The sequence below is a fragment of the Cololabis saira genome, chromosome 1, assembly GCF_033807715.1.
Source record: "Cololabis saira isolate AMF1-May2022 chromosome 1, fColSai1.1, whole genome shotgun sequence".
Classification (NCBI taxonomy): domain Eukaryota; kingdom Metazoa; phylum Chordata; class Actinopteri; order Beloniformes; family Belonidae; genus Cololabis; species Cololabis saira.
In genome coordinates, this window is record NC_084587.1 from 1547627 (window position 1) to 1570434 (window position 22808).

A 22808-nucleotide genomic window follows, 5' to 3' on the forward strand; every position below is an offset into this window, starting at 1 on the left:
CTCTCGCCGAGACGACAAAAACACTCGGCTTTGTTGTTTCTGCTCGTGTTAAACCAACACCTGAGAAGCAGTTTGTTTGCTCAGACTCTAACAGCAAAGGAGGTTCTGTCTGTCTCGTATTAGTCACACTAATGACACTAATTAAACTCTGTAAAAAACCCTGGGGAGTCTTTTTTGCGCAACAATTGTGTGAATAATCTTTTCTCGACTTGAAACAGATTAAAAACGTTAATAAAACTCTCCCAAACTGACATGCAGCAACCATTCCCTCTGGGGGACGACTGCTGATCTCTTTCCCTGTTGGTATTGTGTTAACACTAGGAATGGGTGATATTTTACCGTTCACGATAAACCGTCAAAAATATTCCTCACAGTAAGAATTTGTATCTCACGGTAAAAACGATAAATTCCTGTTGACGTTTTTGTGTAAAACTGGTTTGAGGAAGGAAGGAAGGAAGGAAGGAAGGAAGAAAAGAGGAAGGGAAGAAGGAAGGAAGGGAAAAAAGAAGGTAGAAAGGAAGGAAGGAAGGAAGGAAGGAAGGAAGGAAGGAAGGAAGGAAGGAAGGAAGGAAGGAAGAAAAGAGGAAGGGAAGAAGGAAGGAAGGGAAAAAAGAAGGTAGAAAGGAAGGAAGGAAGGAAGGAAGGAAGGAAGGAAGGAAGGAAGGAAGGAAGGAAGAAAAGAGGAAGGGAAGAAGGAAGGAAGGGAAAAAGGAAGGTAGAAAGGAAGGAAGGAAGGAAGGAAGGAAGAAAAGAGGAAAGAAAGAAGGAAGGAAGGAAGGAAGGAAGGAAGGAAGGAAGGAAGGAAGGAAGGAAGGAAAGGGGAGAAGGAAGGAAGGAAGGAAGAAAAGAGGAAAGAAAGAAGGAAAGAAGGAAGGAAGGAAGGAAGGAAGGAAGGAAGGAAGGAAGGAAGGAAGGAAGGAAGGAAGGAAGGAAGGAAGGAAGAAAAGAGGAAAGAAAGAAGGAAGGAAGGAAGGAAGGAAGGAAGGAAGGAAGGAAGGAAGGAAGGAAGGAAGGAAGGAAGGAAGGAAGGAAGGAAGGAAGGAAGGGGGAGAAGGAAGGGAGAAAAAAGGAAAGGAGGAAGGAAGGGGGAAAAGAAGGAAGGAAATGAGCCAGAAAGAAAGTACACGGTAAATAAAGGGGACCAGTTCTGGGGCTCCAAGACAACCGTAGTCCCACAGGGACCAGTTCTTGTCAGAGCCTATGCAGATGATTCCCAGATCTACATTGAACTCTCATGATTAGGATCCTTGTTTTATTTTGTAAACTACATTTTAGTCTGGGTTTTATTCGTCTACGATATTGCATTATATATTTAATTATCGTTATCGTCACATGACCAGCATTTCCGTCTCTGTTTCAGGTGATAAAGGTTCGTTGAGGACGATATTTAGTCCGAATTTTCGTTGACGAAAACAACTTTGCAGGAAAGTGGACCCCACGATTCCGCTGGATTCCTGGAGATAATTCCTCACCTGCCCTCCTCCCGCTCCAGCAGCCGGCGGTAGGTGTTGATCTCCCGCTCCAGCCTCATCTTGGTGTTGAGCAGCTGGCTGTGGCGCTGGCGCTGGGCGCTCAGGCCGGTCCTCACCTGGTCCAGCTCGCCCTCCAGGCCGGAGACCACCTGGGACAGGTCCTGCAGCTGGCTGGAGTACAGCTGCTGGGTGTGGTGGAGGGACGTCTCCAGGCCCTGCTCCTGCACACCAGGGGGGTTAGCACCGTTAGCCTCCTATCTGGACCCGTTAGCCTCTCACCTGGACCCGTTAGCCTCTTACCTGGACCCGTTAGCCTCTCACCTGGACCCGTTAGCCTGTTACCTGGACCCGTTAGCCTCTCACCCGGACCTGTTAGCCTCTCACCTGTACCCGTTAGCCTCTCACCTGGACCCGTTAGCCTCTCACCTGGACCCGTTAGCCTCCAATCTGGACCGTTAGCCTCTCACCTGGACCCGTTAGCCTCTCACCTGGACCCGTTAGCCTCCTATCTGGACCGTTAGCCTCTCACCTGGAACCGTTAGCCTCTCACCTGGACCCGTTAGCCTCTCACCTGGACCCGTTAGCCTGTTACCTGGACCCGTTAGCCTCTCACCTGGACCCGTTAGCCTCCAATCTGGACCGTTAGCCTCTCACCTGGACCCGTTAGCCTCTCACCTGGACCCGTTAGCCTCTCACCTGGACCCGTTAGCCTGTTACCTGGACCCGTTAGCCTCTCACCTGGACCCGTTAGCCTGTTACCTGGACCCATTAGCCTCTCACCTGGACCCGTTAGCCTCTCACCTGGACCCGTTAGCCTCTCACTTGGACCCGTTAGCCTCTCACCTGGACCCGTTAGCCTCTCACTTGGACCCGTTAGCCTCTCACCTGGACCCGTTAGCCTCTCACCTGGACCCGTTAGCCTGTTACCTGGACCCATTAGCCTCTCACCTGGACCCGTTAGCCTGTTACCTGGACCCATTAGCCTCTCACCTGGACCCGTTAGCCTGTTACCTGGACCCATTAGCCTCTCACCTGGACCCATTAGCCTCTCACCTGGACCCGTTAGCCTGTTACCTGGACCCATTAGCCTCTCACCTGGACCCGTTAGCCTGTTACCTGGACCTGTTAGCCTCTCACCTGGACCCGTTAGCCTGTTACCTGGACCCGTTAGCCTCTCACCTGGACCCGTTAGCCTGTTACCTGGACCCATTAGCCTCTCACCTGGACCCGTTAGCCTCTCACCTGGACCCGTTAGCCTGTTACCTGGACCAGGACCTGGGCCAGGACCTGGGGGGTCTGGGGGGTCTGGGGGGACGGAGGTCTTACCAGGGCGTGCAGCGTCTGGATCTCCACCTGCAGGGAGCTCCACTGCTTCCGGGCCTCGGCCAGTTCGGCCCGGGCTTCCCTCAGCGCAGAGTCCCCGAGATTCACCTGCACCCACGCCGAGTCCTGGGGGGGGAAAGAGACCTGAACCAGGGTCTGGATCTGGACCCTAGTGGTCTGTAGAGGACGTTACAACAGAAGTTTGTCTCCAGGAAGTTTCCAGAACCAGAACTTTATTACGTAACAACGGCAGGTAAAAACCCTTACCGGGAAAAAACCCTTAAACCAAACGGGCAAGAAAAACTTCCCTGTTCCTCGAGCGGCCGACGGTTTGTAATCAGATCTGGTTTTACTTTTAATTCAGTGTTCCAGAGAACTTGGGGACTCGTCTTCACACGTTTGTTCCGGATTATCTGCCGTACGGCTGCTGGACGGTGTTGAAACAGCCGTACGGCTGCCGTACGGTGTTGGACGGTGTTGGAACAGCCGTACGGCTGCCGGACGATGTTGAAACAGCCGTACGGCTGATGGACGGTGTTGGACGGTGTTGGAACAGCCGGACGGTGTTGGAACAGCCGTACGGTGTTGGAACAGCCGCCCTTCAGCTGCAGTTTTGGGCGTAGCCGCCACTCAACGCCTACGACAATATTTGTAGAGTGAAAGTAAAAGGACACGTTGTGTTTAATTTGATCCTCGTCCGGGCCCAGATCTTTCTGCATCAGCAGAAATCGTTACTGATAAGATTCCTGATCAGACCGGTCTGACTACAATCCTCCTACCGCCGTTGAAACAACAACAAACAAGAAGACAGAGAGGCTGGATCTTATAAAGACATGCTGAGTAGACGATCTGCATCAGCTGAAACCAGGACTAGTAGAAGTAGGAACTATCAAATATGGATCAGATGAAGGGGGGGGGGGGGGGGGGGGGGGGGGGGGCGCTTTTTGGCGTCTATCGTCGCCACGGTAACGCTTTTGAGTGAGAAAAGAATTGTGCGTCGTCGCAGGATCAAGACACACATTTTGATGTATAACACACCTGGGTGCACATTACGGTTCGGGCCGAATTAACTGCTGAAGGAATGGCATAAATTTCACCAAAATTACGCGATTAATTCAAAATGTTCAAAATGGCTGACTTCCTGTTGGGTTTGGGCCATGGCGCCAAGAGACTTTTCTTTAAGTTGCGACATGATACAGGTGTGTACCGATTTTCGTGCATGTACGTCAAACCGTATTGTGGGGCTTGAGGCACAAAGTTTTCTAGGGGGCGCTGTTGAGACATTAGGCCACGCCCATTAATGCAAACCATTAAATATCACATTTATCACCAGGCCTGGCTTGGTGCAAAATTTGGTGACTTTTGGGGCCCGTTTAGGGGTAAAAAAGGGCAGGACTAGTAGATCTAAAAGAAGAAATCCTGAGACCACTAATCCACAGACGACAACGTTGGTATGAATTAGCGTCAACATTCCCGGTAGCGGCTGCAGCTGAGATGATGTTTGGAAAAGTTCCTGGTTTCCATGAACAGGAACTTTCCAGTGAGAATCCATGATTGTTCTAACATTCCAACTGGAACACAAACTTAGCTCGGTGTCAAGGGTTAGCAGACAGCTCAGTGGCTAACTTTAGCACATCTAGTTTGGTGGCTAAGATTAGCACACTTAGCTCAGTGGCTAAGATTAGCACACTTAGCTCAGTGGCTAAGGTTAGCACACTTAGCTCGGTGTCAAAGGTTAGCACATTTAGCTCGCTGTCAAGGATTAGCAGACAGCTCAGTGGCTAACTTTAGCACATCTAGTTTGGTGGCTAAGATTAGCACAATTAGCTTAGTGTCAAGGGTTAGCACACTCAGCTCGCTGTCAAGGATTAGCACACTTAGCTCAGTGGCTAAGATTAGCACAATTAGGTCGGCGTCAAAGGTTGGCACACTTAGTTTGGTGTCAAAGGTTAGCACATGGCTACGGTTAGCAAACTTAGCTTAGTGTCAAGGATTAGCCGACAGCTCAGTGGCTAACTTTAGCGCATCTAGTTCGGTGGCTAAGATTAGCACACTTAGCTCAGTGTCAACGGTTAGACTTAGACTTTATTAGTAATTTCGGATTTGCATCGGAAATGAAATTTCAAAGCGATGACAACTTGTCACGGGTTAGCACAATTAGCTCCCTTGTCGAGGGAGTTGAAAGTCCATGTTGCCCGTGTTGCAAACTAAGCTCAGTGGCTAAGATTAGCACACTTGGCATGGTGTCAAAGGTTAGCACAATTAGCGCTTCTGCTAAGGTTAGCACACTTAGCTCACTGTCAAGGGTTAGCACATTTAGCTCAGTGTCAAGGATTAGCACACTTAGCTCGGTGTCAAGGGTTAGCACACTTAGCTCGGTCTCAAGGGTTAGCACACTTAGCTCGGTGTCAAGGATTAGCACACTTAGCTCGGTGTCAAGGGTTAGCACACTTAGCTTGGTGTCAAGGGTTAGCACACTTAGCTCGGTCTCAAGGGTTAGCACACTTAGCTCGGTGTCAAGTGTTAGCAAACAGCTCAGTGGTTAAAGGTATAATCCCTGATTTTGGAGAGCTAGCAAGATTTGAAAGTGGCACCTCCTCTAAGCCCCGCCCCCTCCCCCCCTCCCGTCAGCGCTCCGTCCAAAGCCACACCCCGACACACTTTGGGGAACACGCATTTGCAGGAGTTGAGTTTTCCAGGACATTTTGGACAAAACTACCCCATGTCTCATTCACCCGTAAGCGAGGCCGGTTTTAGGGGGGGCAGGGGGGCTGTGCCCACCCAAACGTACGTCCTGCCCACCCAATCAAAGTTATGGGGATCCTTTATTTTTTATAATTTTATTTTTTTATAAATATAAAAAAATATCACAGAATATCTGAACCGTTTCTGATTGGGTCGGCACTGCGCATCATTTTTAGACACAACAATGAACGCATACCGCAAAAGTTGGGTTAGCACACTTAGCTTAGTGGCTACAGTTAGCAAACTTAGCTAAGTGTCAAGGATTAGCAGACAGCTCAGTGGCTAACATTAGTACATCTAGTTTGGTGGCTAAGATTAGCACACTTAGCTTAGTGTCAAAGGTTAGACTTAGACTTTATTAGTAATTTCGGATTTGCATCGGAAATGAAATTTCGAAACAATGACAACTTGTCACGGGTTAGCACACTTAGCTCCCTTGTCGAGGGAGTTGAAAGTCCATGTTGCCCGTGTTGCACACTAAGCTCAGTGGCTAAGATTAGCACAATTAGCTCGATGTCAAGGATTAGCACACTTAGCTCGCTGTTTCACCTTCTCTCCTCACACGTTTTTTAATTTCTCTGACATTTGTGCCCAGAAAGAAAGAAAGAAAGAAAGAAAGAAAGAAAGAAAGAAAGAAAGAAAGAAAGAAAGAAAGAAAGAAAGAAAGAAAGAAATGAGCCAGAAAGAAAGAAAGAAAGAAAGAAAGAAAGAAAGAAAGAAAGAAAGAAAGAAAGAAAGAAAGAAAGAAAGAAAGAAAGAAAGAAAGAAAGAAAGAAAGAAAGAAAGGCGGGCTGCACATTTGACAGCCCTGATTTACAGCATGAATCCCTGCAGCAGCTTTGCTAGCATGCTAGCATGTTTTGGTAAATCCACTTTGACCTCTGCTAACACCGACTCCCGGAGGATCCAGACTGTTTCTCTAAAACATTAAATCAAACCGGCTCTGACTCGTCTTTATCCTCGCCGTCAGACCAAAGTCACTGTGACGGGACAGGAATGATAAACCGAAGACTGTTTGGGTTAAAATGGCTGTAAAAGCAACGCTGCTGTTGATCAGAGCAGCTTACGTCGTAGTTGGGATCTTAAATATTTAATAAGGACGAGCATTCAGAGCATCGCCGGCTCTAATGTCCCGTCGATACTACGAGTCTCTTCAGTTCATTTCAGACGCGTTTTATTTGTCCTGCAGGGAGTTTTTATGGAGGAAGAGAGAAGAGTCAGGGAGCAGAGACGTGACGAAGCACAGGCAGGAAGAGCAGCTTCCTAAGCTACGTTCTATGGTTTTATTTATATCTAAAATGGAATGACTTTTTATTTTTTACTTATTTTCTGTTTTGCCTTTCTTTTTTTATATGCTACCTCTTCATTTTTTGATGTAATGTACTGCAAAGAAACATTAACAGATAGTCAATCGCACTTATAAGCTTCAAAAATAGCTTTACAAACCATTTTCTTAAAAACCAAAGGAGAATGACATGTTTTTAAGTTTATGTTGGCATCATTCCAGAATTTAACCCCAGTAACGGAGACACCTCTAAGATTATAACGAGTCTCCTGAATTGAAAAAACCTCTGTATTGAGTCAGGGAGCATTTTTGATTTTGCTCTGAACATAATTTGCATGATTTTATAATAAAACAAATCATAAAATTTCACAACATGAGAATTTAGAAAAAGTGTCTCTGTGTGAGCAAAGTAATCAATCTAACAGGACTGTCTCAGAAAATTAGAATATTGTGATAAAGTTCTTTATTTTCTGTAATGCAATTAAAAAAACAAAAAATGTCATACATTTTGGCAAGCCTTTTATTATTTTAATATTGCTGATAATAATAATAATAATAATAATAATAATAATAATAATAATAATAATAATAATAATAATAATAATAATAATAATAACAATAATAATAATAATAATAATAATAATAATACATTTCCATTCGGAGAATCTCAAAGTGCTACAAAAAAAATAAAAATAAAATCATGATCATGGCTTACATTTTAAGAAAACTCAAATATCCTATCTCAAAAAATTTGAATATTCTGAGAATCTTAATCTTAAACTGTAAACCATAATCAGCAATATTAAAATAATAAAAAGCTTGCAATATTTCAGTTGATTTGTAATGAATCCAGAATGTCTGACACTTTTGTTTTTTTTTAAATTGCATTACAGAAAATAAAAAACTTTATCACAATATTCTAATTTTCTGAGACAGTCCTGTAGTAATCAGCCTTATTGATGATATGTATGGCTCGTTTTTGCAGTTTTATTATTGAATTTGAGTTGGTTTTAAAGGTTGATCAAATGCAAGGCCTTGGAATTCAGTGCATTTCTGGATTCAGACAGGATTGCAAGTGATTTTGAAATGTTCCCCTTTAATGTATTCTAATAAAACTGTAAACTAAGCCTGCGTGCGAGGGTGTGCCCGGCTGGCCGGGCCCCAGAGCAGAACCAGAACCAGAACGAGACCCAGAACCGTACCTCATCTCGGGCTGCTCTGGAGGAAACTGCAGCTCCGGCCCAGCAGGGCCCGGCGGAGCCTGGGGCTGGAGTTGAGACTGATCCCGGGACGAGGTGAAGCCGGCTCTGGTCGCTGAGCGCTCGGGGTCGGTGGAGGAGCCGGCTGAGCTCCATCGCTGCTCCATCCTCGTCCTGCTGCTGCTGCTGCGTTGGTGCTGATGCTGCGGATGCTGCGGATGCTGCTGATGATGCTGATGATGCTACCGGAGCATCGCAGGAGCCGCTCGGCTGCAGCTGCAGAGCACAGACCTGCACTCAGCCAACCAGAGAGAGGGGGGGGGGGGGGGGATGAGGGGGCAGGATGTAGGAGAGAGGAGAGAGGGACAGAAATACTCTGTGAATGAAAAGGTGAAGAAAATAAACTGACAGGACGAGAGAGGAGCAACTGTGTGTGTGTGTGTGTGTGTGTGTGTGTGTGTGTGTGTGTGTGTGTGTGTGTGTGTGTGTGTGTGTGTGTGTGTGTGTGTGTGTAAGATAAGAAATCCTTTAATAGTCCCACAGAGGGGAAATTTGCATTTTTTTTAAGATAAGAAAAGTATGTGTGTGAGTCAGTGTTGGGGTAGTTACTCAAAAAAAGTAATCCATTACATATTACTAGTTACTTTTAAAAAAAGTAATCCCTTACACTACTTAGTTACTGGTTGCTGAAAGTGACTAGTTACATTACTAGTTACATTACTTTTGGATTACTCTGCAATATCACCTGAGCTGCACCAGAACTCGATTGCCAATGAACAACATGTACAGGACTGTCTCAGAAAATTAGAATATTGTGATAAAGTTCTTTATTTTCTGTAATGCAATTAAAAAAATCATTACAAATCAACTGAAATATTGCAAGTCTTTTATTATTTTAATATTGCTGATCATGGTTTACAGTTTAAGAAAACTCAAATATCCTATCTCAAAAAATGAGAATATTCTGGGAATCTTAATCTTAAACTGTAAACCATAATCAGCAATATTAAAATAATAAAAGGCTTGCAATATTTCAGTTTCTGAGACAGTCCTGTAGTTGGAACCTTATTACTGCAGTGCCCAGATCAGCACCAGAAGTCCCGTAAAATCCTGTAAAATCCCGTAAAATCCAGTAAAATCACGCTAAAGGCTGATTTATGGTTCTGCATTACACCAACGCAGAACTTATGGCGTAGGTTACGCGGCGACGCGCACGATACTGGTGCGTCGCCGCGTACCCTACGCCGTAGGCTCTGCGTCGATTTAACGCGGAACCATAAATCAGCCTTAAGTCAGACAAGTGTTGCGCAACGCGTGAAGACGCATGAAAGGCAAGTTTGATTTTCTTTTCTGTAGTAGTTATGCAGAACCGGATGGCCATGGACTTGGTGTTAGCTAAACAGGGGGTGGGGGGGGGTTGTCATGTGATTGGTACTGACTGCTGTACTTTTATTCCTGACATATTTGACAATATGACACATGTTGTGGCCCATATGAATAATCTGTTGCATCTGCAGAGAAGCCGGGATTCCACGGGTGGCGGGAGTGATGGTTTGTGGTCCTGGTTTTCCGGTTCGGGGTGGCAGGCTACGCTACCCCACTTCTGCACACCACTCCTGACTGTTCTTTTCAGTTTGTGTATTTTTCTGTGCTGTGTTGTGCCGCTCGTGAAGAACCTGGTGACTTCTGCCATCTCGTCCTTCGCTGGACAGTTTGCCCAGCACGTGCGCCAGGATGATGGATTCCCCCATTCGTGGAGGAGGAAGAGTTACTGTGATTTTATGCCATATGTTACTCCTTCCCCAAGTTGGTGTTTTTTTCTTCCCTCCTCTCTTTCCCCTCTCTCATTTATGCTGTTTTGAACTGATTATGAGCTGTTATGTCCTGTTGACTGGATGTGAGGGGGTCAAGCATTAGCCCCGTGGTACGGTGGGTTAAAACATGGAGGGTTTTGCCAGGACATATGGAGAATTTTGTCATTTTTATTATTATTATTATTATTATTATTATTATTATTATTATTATTTTACATTTTATCACATTTTTATCCTTAATTGCTTAGTCACACAGAGCCTTTGATTTTTTTTCTTCTCCTTTTCCCTTCATGGACTATTGTGCTGAATGTGATTTGTTTTGGTATTGTTTGAAGTAGATTAGTTTATATTTCATAATGGGTCTTTTCCCCTTCGGGGGTTTTTTCCTTCCTTATCTATGATAGGGTAGCTAGACAGATTGAGTCTTTTGACTCTCCCTTTGTCTAGTGGAGGGAAAGGTTTTGGCTCTTCTGTACCCGAGACCTATGCCCTCTGTCGGGGTTTCTTTAACTCCCACGTTGGAGAAGGGGTGTGCTAGCGTTTGGCTGGTGCGGGACGGAGCATATTGGTCGCGGGGTAGGTCATTGCAAAATTTCCTATTTTATTATGGTTTAGCATGAAATGCTAAAAGGGGGGAATGTAATGGAATATTTTGGAATAACACTGTCTGCTGCCTGTTTTCAAGTGAACATTCCTTGCCAAGGTCATGCACCTCTGACACAGTACGGTTGTCAGGGTGATGGGCGATATTTTGTCTTTTCCAGCTCCCAAGTATAAAATAACTTGTCTCTAATCTTCTGGAGCGCACACAGAACTAACTGTTGGACTGTGTCGCTCCATTCATGAATGTAAATTTGTCCTCTTTCATTAAAGCATCAGAAAGACAGCCGAGGTGTCCTGACTTGTATTTTTGAACAACAATTTTTGCCACCACATTCTCCCGTTCTACATGTAGCTGAAAAGCTTAAAGTAACTAAAGTAACGTAATTTTTTTTGTCTTAGAGTAACTATAACGGGATTACCCAAATTACAACTGTAACGCGGTACATTACTGCGTTACTGGCGAATGTAATCTGGTTACAGTAACGCGTTACTTTGTAACGTGTTACACCCAACACTGCTGTGAGTGTGTGTATTTAAGAGACCAGAGAAAACCACGCAGTGCAGAGGCGAAGAAAACGTGTGTGATATGTGAAAATAGTCGGTTACAGGAGTCGTTTTAGTGGTTTTACAGCTTTTCTCCAGAAAAAGATGCCAAAAAACAAGAAAAGATTAAAGCTGCAAGCAGCGATGAACGGGCCCTCGCGCGTGCAATTTTCACCAATAAAAGTCAAGGACTCAAAACTAAGTCCGATGACACCACCATGACTCTTTATGTCAAACCATTCAAAAGTTATGGTAGAAAATAGGGACTATCGAATATCGACCAATCAGAAGAAGGGGCGGGCCTAATTCAGGCCAATGAAGGTCAAAGACTCAATACGGAGTCCGATGACACCACCCACATGTCTTTATCACAACCTGTTCAAAAGTTGTCAAAGACTCAAAACCGAGTCCAATGACACCATCCACGACTCTTTACGTCAAACCATTCAAAAGTTATGTCAGAAAGTAGGAACTATCAAATATGGACCAAGCAGATGAAGGGGGGGGTGCACTTTTTGGTGTCTAGCGTCGCCACGGTAACACTTTTGACTGAGAAAAGTAATGCGTGGTGTCGCAGGATGGAGACGCACATTTTGATGTATAACACACCTGGGTGCACGTTACGGTTCGGGCCGTATTAACGGCCGAAGGAATGGCATAAATTGTGCCAAAATTAATTAAATTAATTAATTAATTCAAAATGGCCGACCTCCTGTTGGGTTTGGGCCATGGCTCCAAGAGACTTTTCTTTAAGTTGTGACATGATACAGGTGTGTACCGATTTTCGTGCATGTACGTCAAACCGTATTGTGGGGCTTGAGGCACAAAGTTTTCTAGGGGGCGCTGTTGAGCCGTTAGGCCACGCCCATTAATGCAAACCATTAAATATCACATTTATCACCAGGCCTGGCTTGGTGCAAAATTTGGTGACTTTTGGGGCACGTTTAGGGGGAAAAAGGCCTCATTTCGTTTGAAGAAAAACAAGGAAAACAACAAAAAGGAGAAAAAAAAAAATTCCTACAAATACAATAGGGCTTTCGTACTGTCGGTGCTCGGTCCCTAATAAAAACACTAAAAAATGAAACACTAAAAGATAAGGACACTAGGCTATAAACTAAAACGCTGTGTACTCAAAAGTGCCTAAGGATGTAGAGGTCAGAGAGTTTGGTGCAGAACTGGAGACAGGGAATCGGGAAATAGACAGGGAAAAGAAAGGAAGGAAGGAAGGAAGGAAGGAAGGAAGGAAGGAAGGAAGGAAGGAAGGAAGGAAGGAAGGAAGGAAGGAAGGAAGGAAGGAAGGAAGGAAGGAAGGAAGGAAGGAAGGAAGGAAATGAGCCAGAAAGAAAGAAAGAAAGAAAGAACGGAAGAAAGAAAGAAAGAAAGAAAGAAAGAAAGAAAGAAAGAAAGAAAGAAAGAAAGAAAGAAAGAAAGAAAGAAAGAAAGAAAGAAAGGAAGGAAGGAAATGAGTGTCCTTATGGTCATTTTTATCGTTATCGGGATAAACGCCAGAAATGATCGTGATACATTTTTTAGTCCGTACCGCCCATCCCTTTTGTCAGGGTGGGTGAGGAGAAGGAAAGGGTTGGAGAAGCATCACAGGGTCTGGTGCTGCAGCAGATCTGCAGAGATGTCCACAACCGTCCTGGATGTGCACTTGTTAATAATGTGTCTCACTCTAGATCAGGGATCAGCAACCCGCGGCTCTTTAGCGCCGCCCTAGTGGCTCCTTGGAGATTTAAAAAAAATGTTTTACCTTTTTTTTCTCTTTTTTTCCCTTTTTATTATTTTTTTCTTCCTTTTTCCTTTCCTTTTTTAATCACAACATTTTGACTTTTTTCTCAACATTTCAACTTTTTTCTTGACATTTCGTCTTTTTTCTCGACATTTTGACTATTTCCTCGACATTTCGACTTTTTTCTCAACATTTCGCCTTTCTCCATTTCATTCTAACGCTTATACAAGACTTTTCATTTTTTGCGGCTCCAGACTTTTTAGTTTTTTGTGTTTTTGGTCCAATATGGATCTAAAACATTTTGTGTTGCCGACCCCTGGTCTAGACGCTGGACTTATATCGTATGAACGTATGTCACCCTCCTCAGACTGGAGGTTTGTGTGTGTGTGTGTGTGTGTGTGTGTGTGTGTGTGTGTGTGTGTGTGTGTGTGTGTGTGTGTGTGTGTGTGTGTGTGTGTGTGTGTGTGTGTGTGCGTGCGTGCGTGCGTGCGTGCGTGCGTGCGTGTGTGTTAGCAGGAAGGAGGGGGGGCTGTTACGCATGAGTTAACACCATGAAGTGATTATTTCGTGGAACCTGATCATTACAGAGTCGGAACAAGTCGCTCGGGGTTCGGCCGACATAATAACAACCTGAACAACAACTTTTACAACAACGTTAACGACGTTAACAACCACCCTGCAGTTACACACCTCCATCTGGAATATCTACACTAACAACCGCCCTGCAGTTACACACCTCCATCTGGAATATCTACACTAACAACCGCCCTGCAGTTACACACCTCCATCTGGAATATCTACACGCCTTTCACACAGAACAGTCGGGGTCACGCCGCCATCAGGGATGAGTAACAGACAGAAAAGAACAGCAACCGCGCCGCCGGCAGCAGTCCCGTACTCTGAATTTACTCTGCACGTCTGCACGTGCTCCAGTAGCACGCTATTTAGCAAAAACATATACTATTCTCAGGTTTTATGTTCATAAACTGACATATGAGGCAGTGGCGTCAATTCAGTCAAAGCTAAGGTACGGCAAGTTTACGAGTCACAGAACTTACAGTAACTAGAGCAGCGGTCGGCAACCCAAAATGTTGAAAGAGCCATATTGGACCAAAAACACAAAAAACAAATGTGTCTGGAGCCGCTGTATTAACCCCCCCCCCCTAGATTTGCACCTGGGTGGGTAGGTAGGTATAGTGGTTGGTAGGTGGGTAAGTACGTACATACGTAGGTACTGGGTTAGTTGGGTAGGATTGTAGGTAGGTATGTTGGTATGTTGGTAGGTAGGAATGTTGGTAGGAAGCTAGGTATGTGGGTGGGTACATTGATAGCCAGGTAGGTAGGTTGGTATGTTTTTAAGTAATTTATAGTGGTAGGTAGGTATTTTGGTATGTAGGTAAGTAGGTGGGTAGATAGAGGTGTTGGCCCGGGAACGCCTTGGGAACGCTGCCCCAACAACCCGATGGTAGCCTAAGCAGGGGAGCCTAGACTTCCCTCTGCATCCCCCTCCAGAATTGGAAAAAGGTGCATTGCCGAGTCCGTTAAGGAACATACAAGGAATTTGTTTTGGTAAAGTTGCTGCAACAGATTTTTCTAAATATGGAGGTATGGAACAGTGATATTTTTAGCAGTATAAACAATATAAAAACAAGTGATGGGATTAGCAGTATTTGGGTTACTATAAATATATTTACACGGTAAGTCATTCAGTCACAACACTGGTCCAACCATGTGCAGGTGATCACAGTTTAAGTATTCTAAAGTATTCTAAAGTGCGTAGTGGCCAGGGACCCCGCCCTTGACCACTACCCAGCATGCACTGCGCCCGACCCCTACATCTAGACAAGGACAAGCCTTGTTCTTATCTTTCATGTGGGTTTGTTTTGAGCCGCGCTTCGTCTGCCCTCCCCCTCCAACAACCTGTTTGCCTTGTTTATCTATAAACAAATATTGCTAAAGAAAGTGACGCCAGCAGCAGCTGAACCGGTCGCAGCTGCCGCTGCGCCTCACTGACCGGCGGGGGACTTTCTCCAGACCGGTACAAAAACAACCTCACAGGAAAGAATGTCCAAACACGCAGGTGTTTTGTTGCCTTTTCTTATCGTCTCTTTGTTTTACGCTGGTTGTCATGGAAACGTGATGCTTCACAAAGCCTGATACAAACAAATGACAGCATGCTGGAACGTAAACAGCATGCTGGAACGTAAACTGGGTGAATGAGATGATGGATGACGTAATCGGCAGGTGGAAACAACCTGGGACGTTCTTTACAAGCTAACAACAAGTTGGATGGAGGGATGTTGGAAAGTGCAGTGAAAGCAGAGACCTCCAACTCCTACCTACCTACAAAAGGTAGTAGGTAGGTAGTAGGTAGGTAAGTAAGTAGGTAGGTAAGGTAGGTAAGCATGGATGACTCTCTCCAGATCGATCTGGAGAGAGTCATCCATGCTTTCATCACTTCACAACTGGACTACTGCAACGCCCCGTACACCGACATCGACCAATCCCAACTCCGACGCCTGCAGTTAGTTCAAAACTCAGCCGCTCAGAGGGGGGCACGGTGGCGCAGCAGGTAGTGCAGCCGTCTCACAGCAAGAAGGTCCTGGGTTTGATTCCCGCCGGGGACGCTGTGGGCGCTGAAGTGCGTGTTAGTTTCCCCATGACTTCAGTGCCCACACCCTGGTGGGGTTGGAGAAAGGGTCTTTCTGTGTGGAGTTTGCATGTTCTCCCCGTGTTCCCATGGGTAGCTAATGTGAGCTACCCTCACAAAAACATGCACACAGTCCTGGGCTATACTGCCCCCTCTGGCCAACCGGGGAACAGATGGGGTGGGGAGGATCTGGCCGGAATAACGTGATCCTTCCACGCGCTACGTCCGGCCGGAGAAGCTCCACCCTGTCTGGTGAAAAGAAGCGGCCTGCTCACTCCTCAGGTTAAGGAGGAGACCTGAGCTCAGTGCAGGAACTCCCGGGGTTGGTAGAGGATGGCAATGCCCAGGACTGTTAGGTAGGAGCACTGGGTGATGAAATGGGGAAAAAACTGGGATAAAAATATTTAAAAAAAAAAAAAAAAAAACTCAGCCGCTCGACTCCTTACTTGTACAAAGAAGTGAGATCACATCACCCCGGTCCTTGCATCACTCCGTTGGCTCCCCATCCGCTACCGTATTCATTTCAAACTTCTCCTGACCGCTTACAAATCCCTCCACGGCCTCCTGGCCCCCACATACCTGTCTGAGATTCTTCTCATACCTGTCTGAGATTCTCCACATACCTGTCTGAGATTCTCCACCACCACATCCCATCTACAGCAGAGCACTCCGGTCAGCCGACCAACGGTTGGTGGAAGTGCCCAGGACCAGGCTTAAAACCAGGGGGGACAGAGCCTTCGCTGTGGCCCCCAGACTCTGGTACTACTGGTACTATAACTGGTACTATAGGTACTATAACTGGTACTACTGGTACTATAACTGGTACTATAGGTACTATAACTGGTACTACTGGTACTATAACTGGGGACAGAGCCTTCGCTGTGGAGCCCCCAGACTCTGGAACTCCCTCCCCCTGCACATCCGGGCGGCCCAGTCTCCGTTAAAGACCCACCTGTTTTCCCTTGCTTTTAATTAGTGTCTTTTTATATTGTCTTATTCAGATTTAGTCTCTTAGCCATTTTTTGTCCCTTTTTTATGTCTTCGCTTTTTAAAGCACTTTCTGTGAAGCACTTTGGCTCAGCCGTTTGTTTATGTGCTATACAAATAAAATTTGACTTGACTTTGATTTTGAAGGAAGTATGTATGTTGGTAGGTAGGTATATTGGTATGTTGGTAGGTAGGTATGTTGGTAGGTAGGTATGTTGGTATGTTGGTAGGTAGGTATGTTGGTATGTTGGTATGTTGGTATGTCTGTAGGTAGCAGAAAAAAAGCAGAGACCTCGAACTCCTGGTTCATCTGCTGCAGCTCCGTCACGGAGCGACGACACTCGGCCTGCAGCGCCGAGCAGCTCTCGTCCTCCTTCCTCCGGGACTCCCTCAGCAGCGCCACCTGCTGCTGCAGACGCTTGGTGCTGCTCTGCTCCGCCTCAAACCTGCGACCAGGGGAAAGTTAAGACATGTTGAAATGTCGAGATCAATGTTGAAATACACTTTCAAGAATTAAAGCTGCAAGCAGCGATGAACGGGCCCTCGCACCCTTGTGCAGGTTCAGGCTGCAGTGGAAGCTTGTATGACTTGATGTAGATTCTTCAGAACTGGACATTTAGTGGATGAAACCACCCACGACTCTCTATATCAAACCATTCAAAAGTTGTGCCAGAAAATAGGGACTATAAAATATTCACCAATCAGAAGAAGGGGCGGGGCTATTTCAGGCCAATGAATGTCAAGTACTCAATACAGAATCCGATGACACCACCCACATGTCTTTATCACAACCCGTTCAAAGGTTATGGCAGAGAATAGGGACTATCAAATATTGACCAATCAGAAAAAGGGGCGGGGCTAATTTGCACCAATTATGTTCAAGGACTCAAAACTGAGTTCGATGACACCACCCATGACTCTTTATATCAAACCATTCAAAAGTTATGGCAGAAAGTAGGACCTATCAAATATGGACCAATCAGATGAAGGGGGGGCGCGCTTTTTGGCGTCTAGCGTTGCCACGGTAACGCTTTTGAATAAGAAAAGTAATGCGCGTCGTCGCAGGACGGAGACGCACATTTTGATGTATAACACACCTGGGTGCACGTTACGGTTCGGTACTGCCGAAGGAATGGCATAAATTGCACAAAATTACACAATTAATTCAAAATTTTCAAAATGGCCGACTTTCTGTTGGGTTTGGGCCATGGCGCCAAGAGACTTTTCTTTAAGTTATGCCATGATACAGGTGTGTACCGAATTTCGTGGATGTACGTCAAACCGTATTGTGGGGCTTGAGGCACAAAGTTTTCTATTATTAATGGCATTAATTCAAATACACGGATATGATACCTTAGATTCAGATTTTACTGCTTTTTGGTATATATCTATTTTGTAGTCTGGTAGAGTCCTCCCCTAGGAAAAACAACACCAACTGCCGCTGGGTTCGTGTGCAGTTTTCCATTGAAATAATATCTCACACTACTGAGGTTAGACGAAAAACATTAATTATATGAAGTTGGTAATTAAAGATTACAATATTTACATACAGATCGGTAAAGTTCCATGCGAAGCCACTCGCGCATGATTCTCACGAGATCTCATGTGAGAATCACGTCTCTTGTTCGAGGGGGGAGGAGAGGGGGGTCACCAGAGGCTGCAGTGTAGCCAAACAACCACCAGGGGCATCTGTGAGCAGGAAGACACCGCTCAGCCCACAGCAGCAGGGAGCCAGAATTATTATTATAATTGCGTGAATCTTGTATCCCGCGAGTGAAACAGCCATGTTAATTTAGCACCATATGTATCACTCATCACACCAGTAAACAGGAGAAACTACAATGGTCAATTCTCGCCAAATACAGTAAATTCATATTGTCCCTGAACGCACCACTGGATGAAAGATGCAGTGGATGAAGAAATAATCGTCAATTTCCGAATTCCGACGGTGTATATTTTTATTTGCATCTTTTGCTATAAAGAAAAAACAAAAAACAGTCAATGAAAAATCAACAATAGGAAGCCAAGAGGGCTTATAATATTACAAAGTTCACTCTTACGCCTCATGACATGCTGGAACGTAATCCAGCGTCGCCGCCATATTGGATGGGTCTCCTCACTCAAGGCTAAATTAACTACACTGGTTATAGAGTTACAGTTACAGCCAGCACACGCAAGAAGCTGCAAAACAGTTCTTTTTCAAGGGTTTTAGCTCCCCAGCCCCAATTGCAAGCCTAACAGGGTAGTATAAGACCCTGGAATGACCTGGATTTATTTTTATAGATATATTTATTGAGGGCAATAAGAGAGAAAAAAAATATTTACAATAACAATAGAAATGTCAATATTTTGCCCTTTTTTAACGTTTCAAAACAATAATTAAATTAAATAAATAAATAATATTAATAAGAAAGAAAGAGAAAATAAATAAATATAAATAAATAAATCCTCCCCTCTCCTGTCACTCAGCTGCAGCTGCGCGTGGCCGAGACATAGAGCGAGCTTAAGAATCCAATGGATTTAATATAAAAATTCACTAAAAATCACGTGTTGCACGTAGATTACAGTAAAAAATATATTTTCGAAGTTTGAAGTTAATTGGACATGGCATGGCAAAGTTAGTTTTTTATGTTATTAGTTCATATTTTCAAAAAAGAGAGTGATAGACTTCTCCAAAACCAATATGTACCAGCGTATGATTTTTTAGTCCTGTCGAAAGGTATCTGAATCTGACATTTAATTTTCCTTAGACAAAACCTCTGATTTTTAATTATTATTTTACCTGAAATTCAGAGTGATGTAAAATGGCAATTTCGTTCAAGTTATGACCACGATACGCGACGCAGTCAATAAGTGTCAGGGTTTTGACACTTCCTCCCAGTTTTAGTTTCAGTTCTGTCTTGCCCCGCCTATGTCCCATCTGCCCTGATTGTGTCTGCACCTGTGTCTCGTCTTGTCTCGTTATCCCTTCAGTATATCTTGTCTTGTCATTCCTTGGTTCCCTGTCGGTCCGTACTGTTCCCTCCTCCATGTGCTCCCAGTTTTGTTCTTTGTTACTTGTGGTTTTTGATCCTGCTCTGCAGCGTCTTGTTTTTGCCTTTTTATGGAATAAATCCCTTTTGTTTTTGAGAACTCCTGCCTCCAGCCTCCCTCTATCTCCTGCACTTGGGTCCTGGAAAACCTAACCATGACAATAAGGACGCTTATGACAATAATATGTGTTAATTTCATTGTGATTGGGTGAACGAAACAGCAATGACAGCACATAATTTGATGAAAAATGTATACCTGACCAAAAGGTGGCGCTATGGAGTTAATCCAAGATTGTCATATCCACTTCTTCAGAATGGAAGCCTACAGTATGTATAGATTTTGGGTCAATTTGGACCAAGTATGTTTAAGTTACAACAACTTTTATGTTCATGGCGAGACATCGAAAAATGACAACCTCTAACGGCGACGCCCTTTGGTAAAAAGTTACAGTTTTCTCTGTCAGTCATCGTCAATGTCTTACCTATTATGTGACCAGCTTTGAGATCAATACACTCATCTCGTTTGGAGCACAGATGCATACTACAAGACATGACAAATCCTGGTGCCAACAGGTGGCGCTACAACCGATCCTGAATATTCCACCATAGATGGGTTCAGGCTCAGACTAAAATCATGCACATACGTTTTCGACCACATCAAATCATGTATTGCTGAATTACAGCATGGCGAGCCTTGAAAATGTGTCTAGATTGTACAAACCAAGTTGTGAGCCAATCCGATAAAATCTCTAGGAGGAGTTCGTTAAAGTACGAGGCCTGGAAATGACCAGAATTCATGAAAAATGACATTTTCTGTTCAAAATGCCGGACTTCCTGTGTAACTTAGAGCATGGGTCCAAGAGACTTTTTTGTAGGGCTTTGTCTGATATAATAGACACATAAAGGTCATTGCTGCAGGTCAAACCATATTATGGGGCTCGTCAAAACACATAAAATAGGTGGCGCTATAGAGCCCATTCTTGTCGACCCATGCCTGTCGCCCATAAAATACGTAATTTTTTCGCGAATACTGAAGCATGTGTTTTTGGTGAGTTTTCGAGCATGTTAAGTCCTCCAAAAAGGCAATTCATTTCTGGCGAGAATAATAATAATAAGAATAATAAACATCACAGATACAATAGGGTCCTCGCACCTTCAGTGCTCGGGCCCTAATAAAGTCGAAATTTTGTGAATAAAGTCGAAATTTTGCGTTTTTTTTTTCAACATTTCAACTTTATTCATGAAATTTTGACTTTTTTTTTCTAAACATTTTGACTTTTTTCTCGACATTTCAACTTTTTTCTCAACATTTTGACTTTTTTACAGGTAGTGTAAACCCTTTCACAATAAAGGTGGAAAGTGGTCAAGAATTCTAAGATAAGGTCATTTCAGGCAGGTATTGTTTATGAAGGTGTTTTATTTGATTTCATTTCTATGTATTTATGTCTGAGAATGATGGTGATTTAGTTTTATCCTCTTAAGGGAGTTGTGTCTATTATGGGTTTGTTTGTCATGTATAATGTTTTTCTGTTAAGTATTAAGTGTTAATTTGTGTGTTGTGTTTAAGTCAGACCCCAGGAAGAATAGCTAATGCTAATGCTAATGGGGATCCTAAATAAAACAAACAAACTTAAACACCCAGATGTTTCTATCACACACTGGCTGCTGGTGTGAAGATCCGTCTGGATCAATGACGGTGACCGGTGGGGGGGGTTGATGCCTGATATCTAATCAATGACCCGGCAGCAGCGAGGATTAGAACATTCAGGAAGACAAAAGAGGAATCCAGCTGACCTGGCGTGGGCGGCGGCGGCGCGGGCCGTGGTGTTGTCCAACTGCAGATAAAGGTGGGCGTTCCCAGCCAGCAGCCGCCCGGCCTGGAAACAAAACAGTTACAGTCAAGTTTATACCTGAAAACAAAACAGTTACAGTCAGGTTTATACCTGGAAACAAAACAAAACAGTTACAGTCAGGTTTAGACCTGGAAACACCAGAGTTACAGTCAGGTTTACACCTGGAAACAAAACAGTTACAGTCAGGTTTAGACCTGGAAACACCAGAGTTACAGTCAGGTTTACACCTGGAAACAAAACAGTTACAGTCAGGTTTATACAGAGTGCGAAATACGGGGGGGTTCGTGGGGGTCGGACCCCCCAATTAACCCTTGAGCCCGCCTGAAGGACTCAAAAGCCAAATTTAGGGGGGTCTCAATGTTGTCAAAAAATAAATCAATTAGGCTATATAATATAATATGATAATTTGATTGTCACTAATGTTCAATTAAATATGTTTAAGAGATCGCCATATCAAGTAATCACAAGTCCTGCACCTTTATGTATGCAAATTAGCCATGTGCGCCAGCACAGCGCAATGACCAGGCCGGCTAGTTGAGATGCCACAATAACATGGCTAAGCGGAAGCTAACTCAGAGTGTGTCGCTTGCACACTTTGGGTTCACATCAGAAAAGGTGTCAGTGTGAGCCAGAGATGAGGAGAGAGACGATGTCCCAACAGGGTCCTGTTCCTCTCCCACCTCTGGTGAAGGAAGTGAAGTCGAGGCCGAGTGCTCCGGGGCAGATGCTACTGCGCCCCCGCTTCTAGCAGTGACTTGCTTTAACTTAAGGTAAGAGGCCAGCCTGCTTAATATGGCCTGAACCCACCTGAGAGCTAATGTTTTTTTTTAATTATTATTTTGCGTTATGGCCTGTTATGAGTGTGATTTGTGAATGTGTAAGCTGCGTGAACCCACCTGTTGAGAGCCACCATGTTTGTTTTTTTAATTTTGCGTGATCACCTGTTATGAGTGGAATTTGTGAATGTGTTCACATGTTTTAACACAGCTGCAGCTGTGTTAAAACATAATTTCCTGGATGGTTACATAACTTTAAATAATCAGTCATCATTGTGGAGGCTGAGGATCTGTTTAAAGGGAAAGTTCGGTTTATTACAACCTGGACCTTATTTCTGGCATTTTTTATGGTCGTATACTCACTCAGGCAAGTTTGGTGTCATTTGGAGTCCTTCGGAAGATATTAGGGGTTTTTTTGCGAGCCACTTCTCCATATAACGGTAGTGAACGGGGCACAGCGGGACACAGACGATGCAGCGTCTAAATAACACATGAAGGACTCCAAATGACACCAAACTTGCCTGGGTGAGTATACGACCATAAAAAATGCCAGAAATAAGGTCCAGGTTGTAAAAAAACGAACTTTCCCTTTAAGTGCACTGATTGCACGTCTCCGATAGTGGCATGTGAATGCAAAATTCATTTTCCTTGTATTTTTTTTTTATTTATCTAAAAAAATACATTAGCCTATTTTATTTGTTTATTCGTTTCTGCAATACACTGGTCGTGCGCCAGTGTCCTATACCTGGCATTTATTCATTAAGTGCACCAGTGTGGTGCCAATTAATGTCTTT

The 22808-nt window shown here is 44.3% G+C and overlaps 1 protein-coding gene across 1 annotated transcript in view; it reads right to left on the bottom strand.

Annotated features, from left to right (window-relative positions):
* krt222 (keratin 222) overlaps positions 1-22808 on the bottom strand; it is a 42965-nt gene that overhangs the window by 13893 nt on the left and 6264 nt on the right. Inside the window, exons 2-6 of the mRNA XM_061728602.1 lie at positions 21180-21262; positions 16646-16799; positions 8028-8315; positions 2799-2921; positions 1473-1693 (exon numbers count right to left, since the gene is read on the bottom strand). Of these exons, the coding sequence (XP_061584586.1) occupies positions 1473-1693; positions 2799-2921; positions 8028-8315; positions 16646-16799; positions 21180-21262 (869 nt within the window). The remainder of the gene's footprint in view (positions 1-1472; positions 1694-2798; positions 2922-8027; positions 8316-16645; positions 16800-21179; positions 21263-22808) is intronic.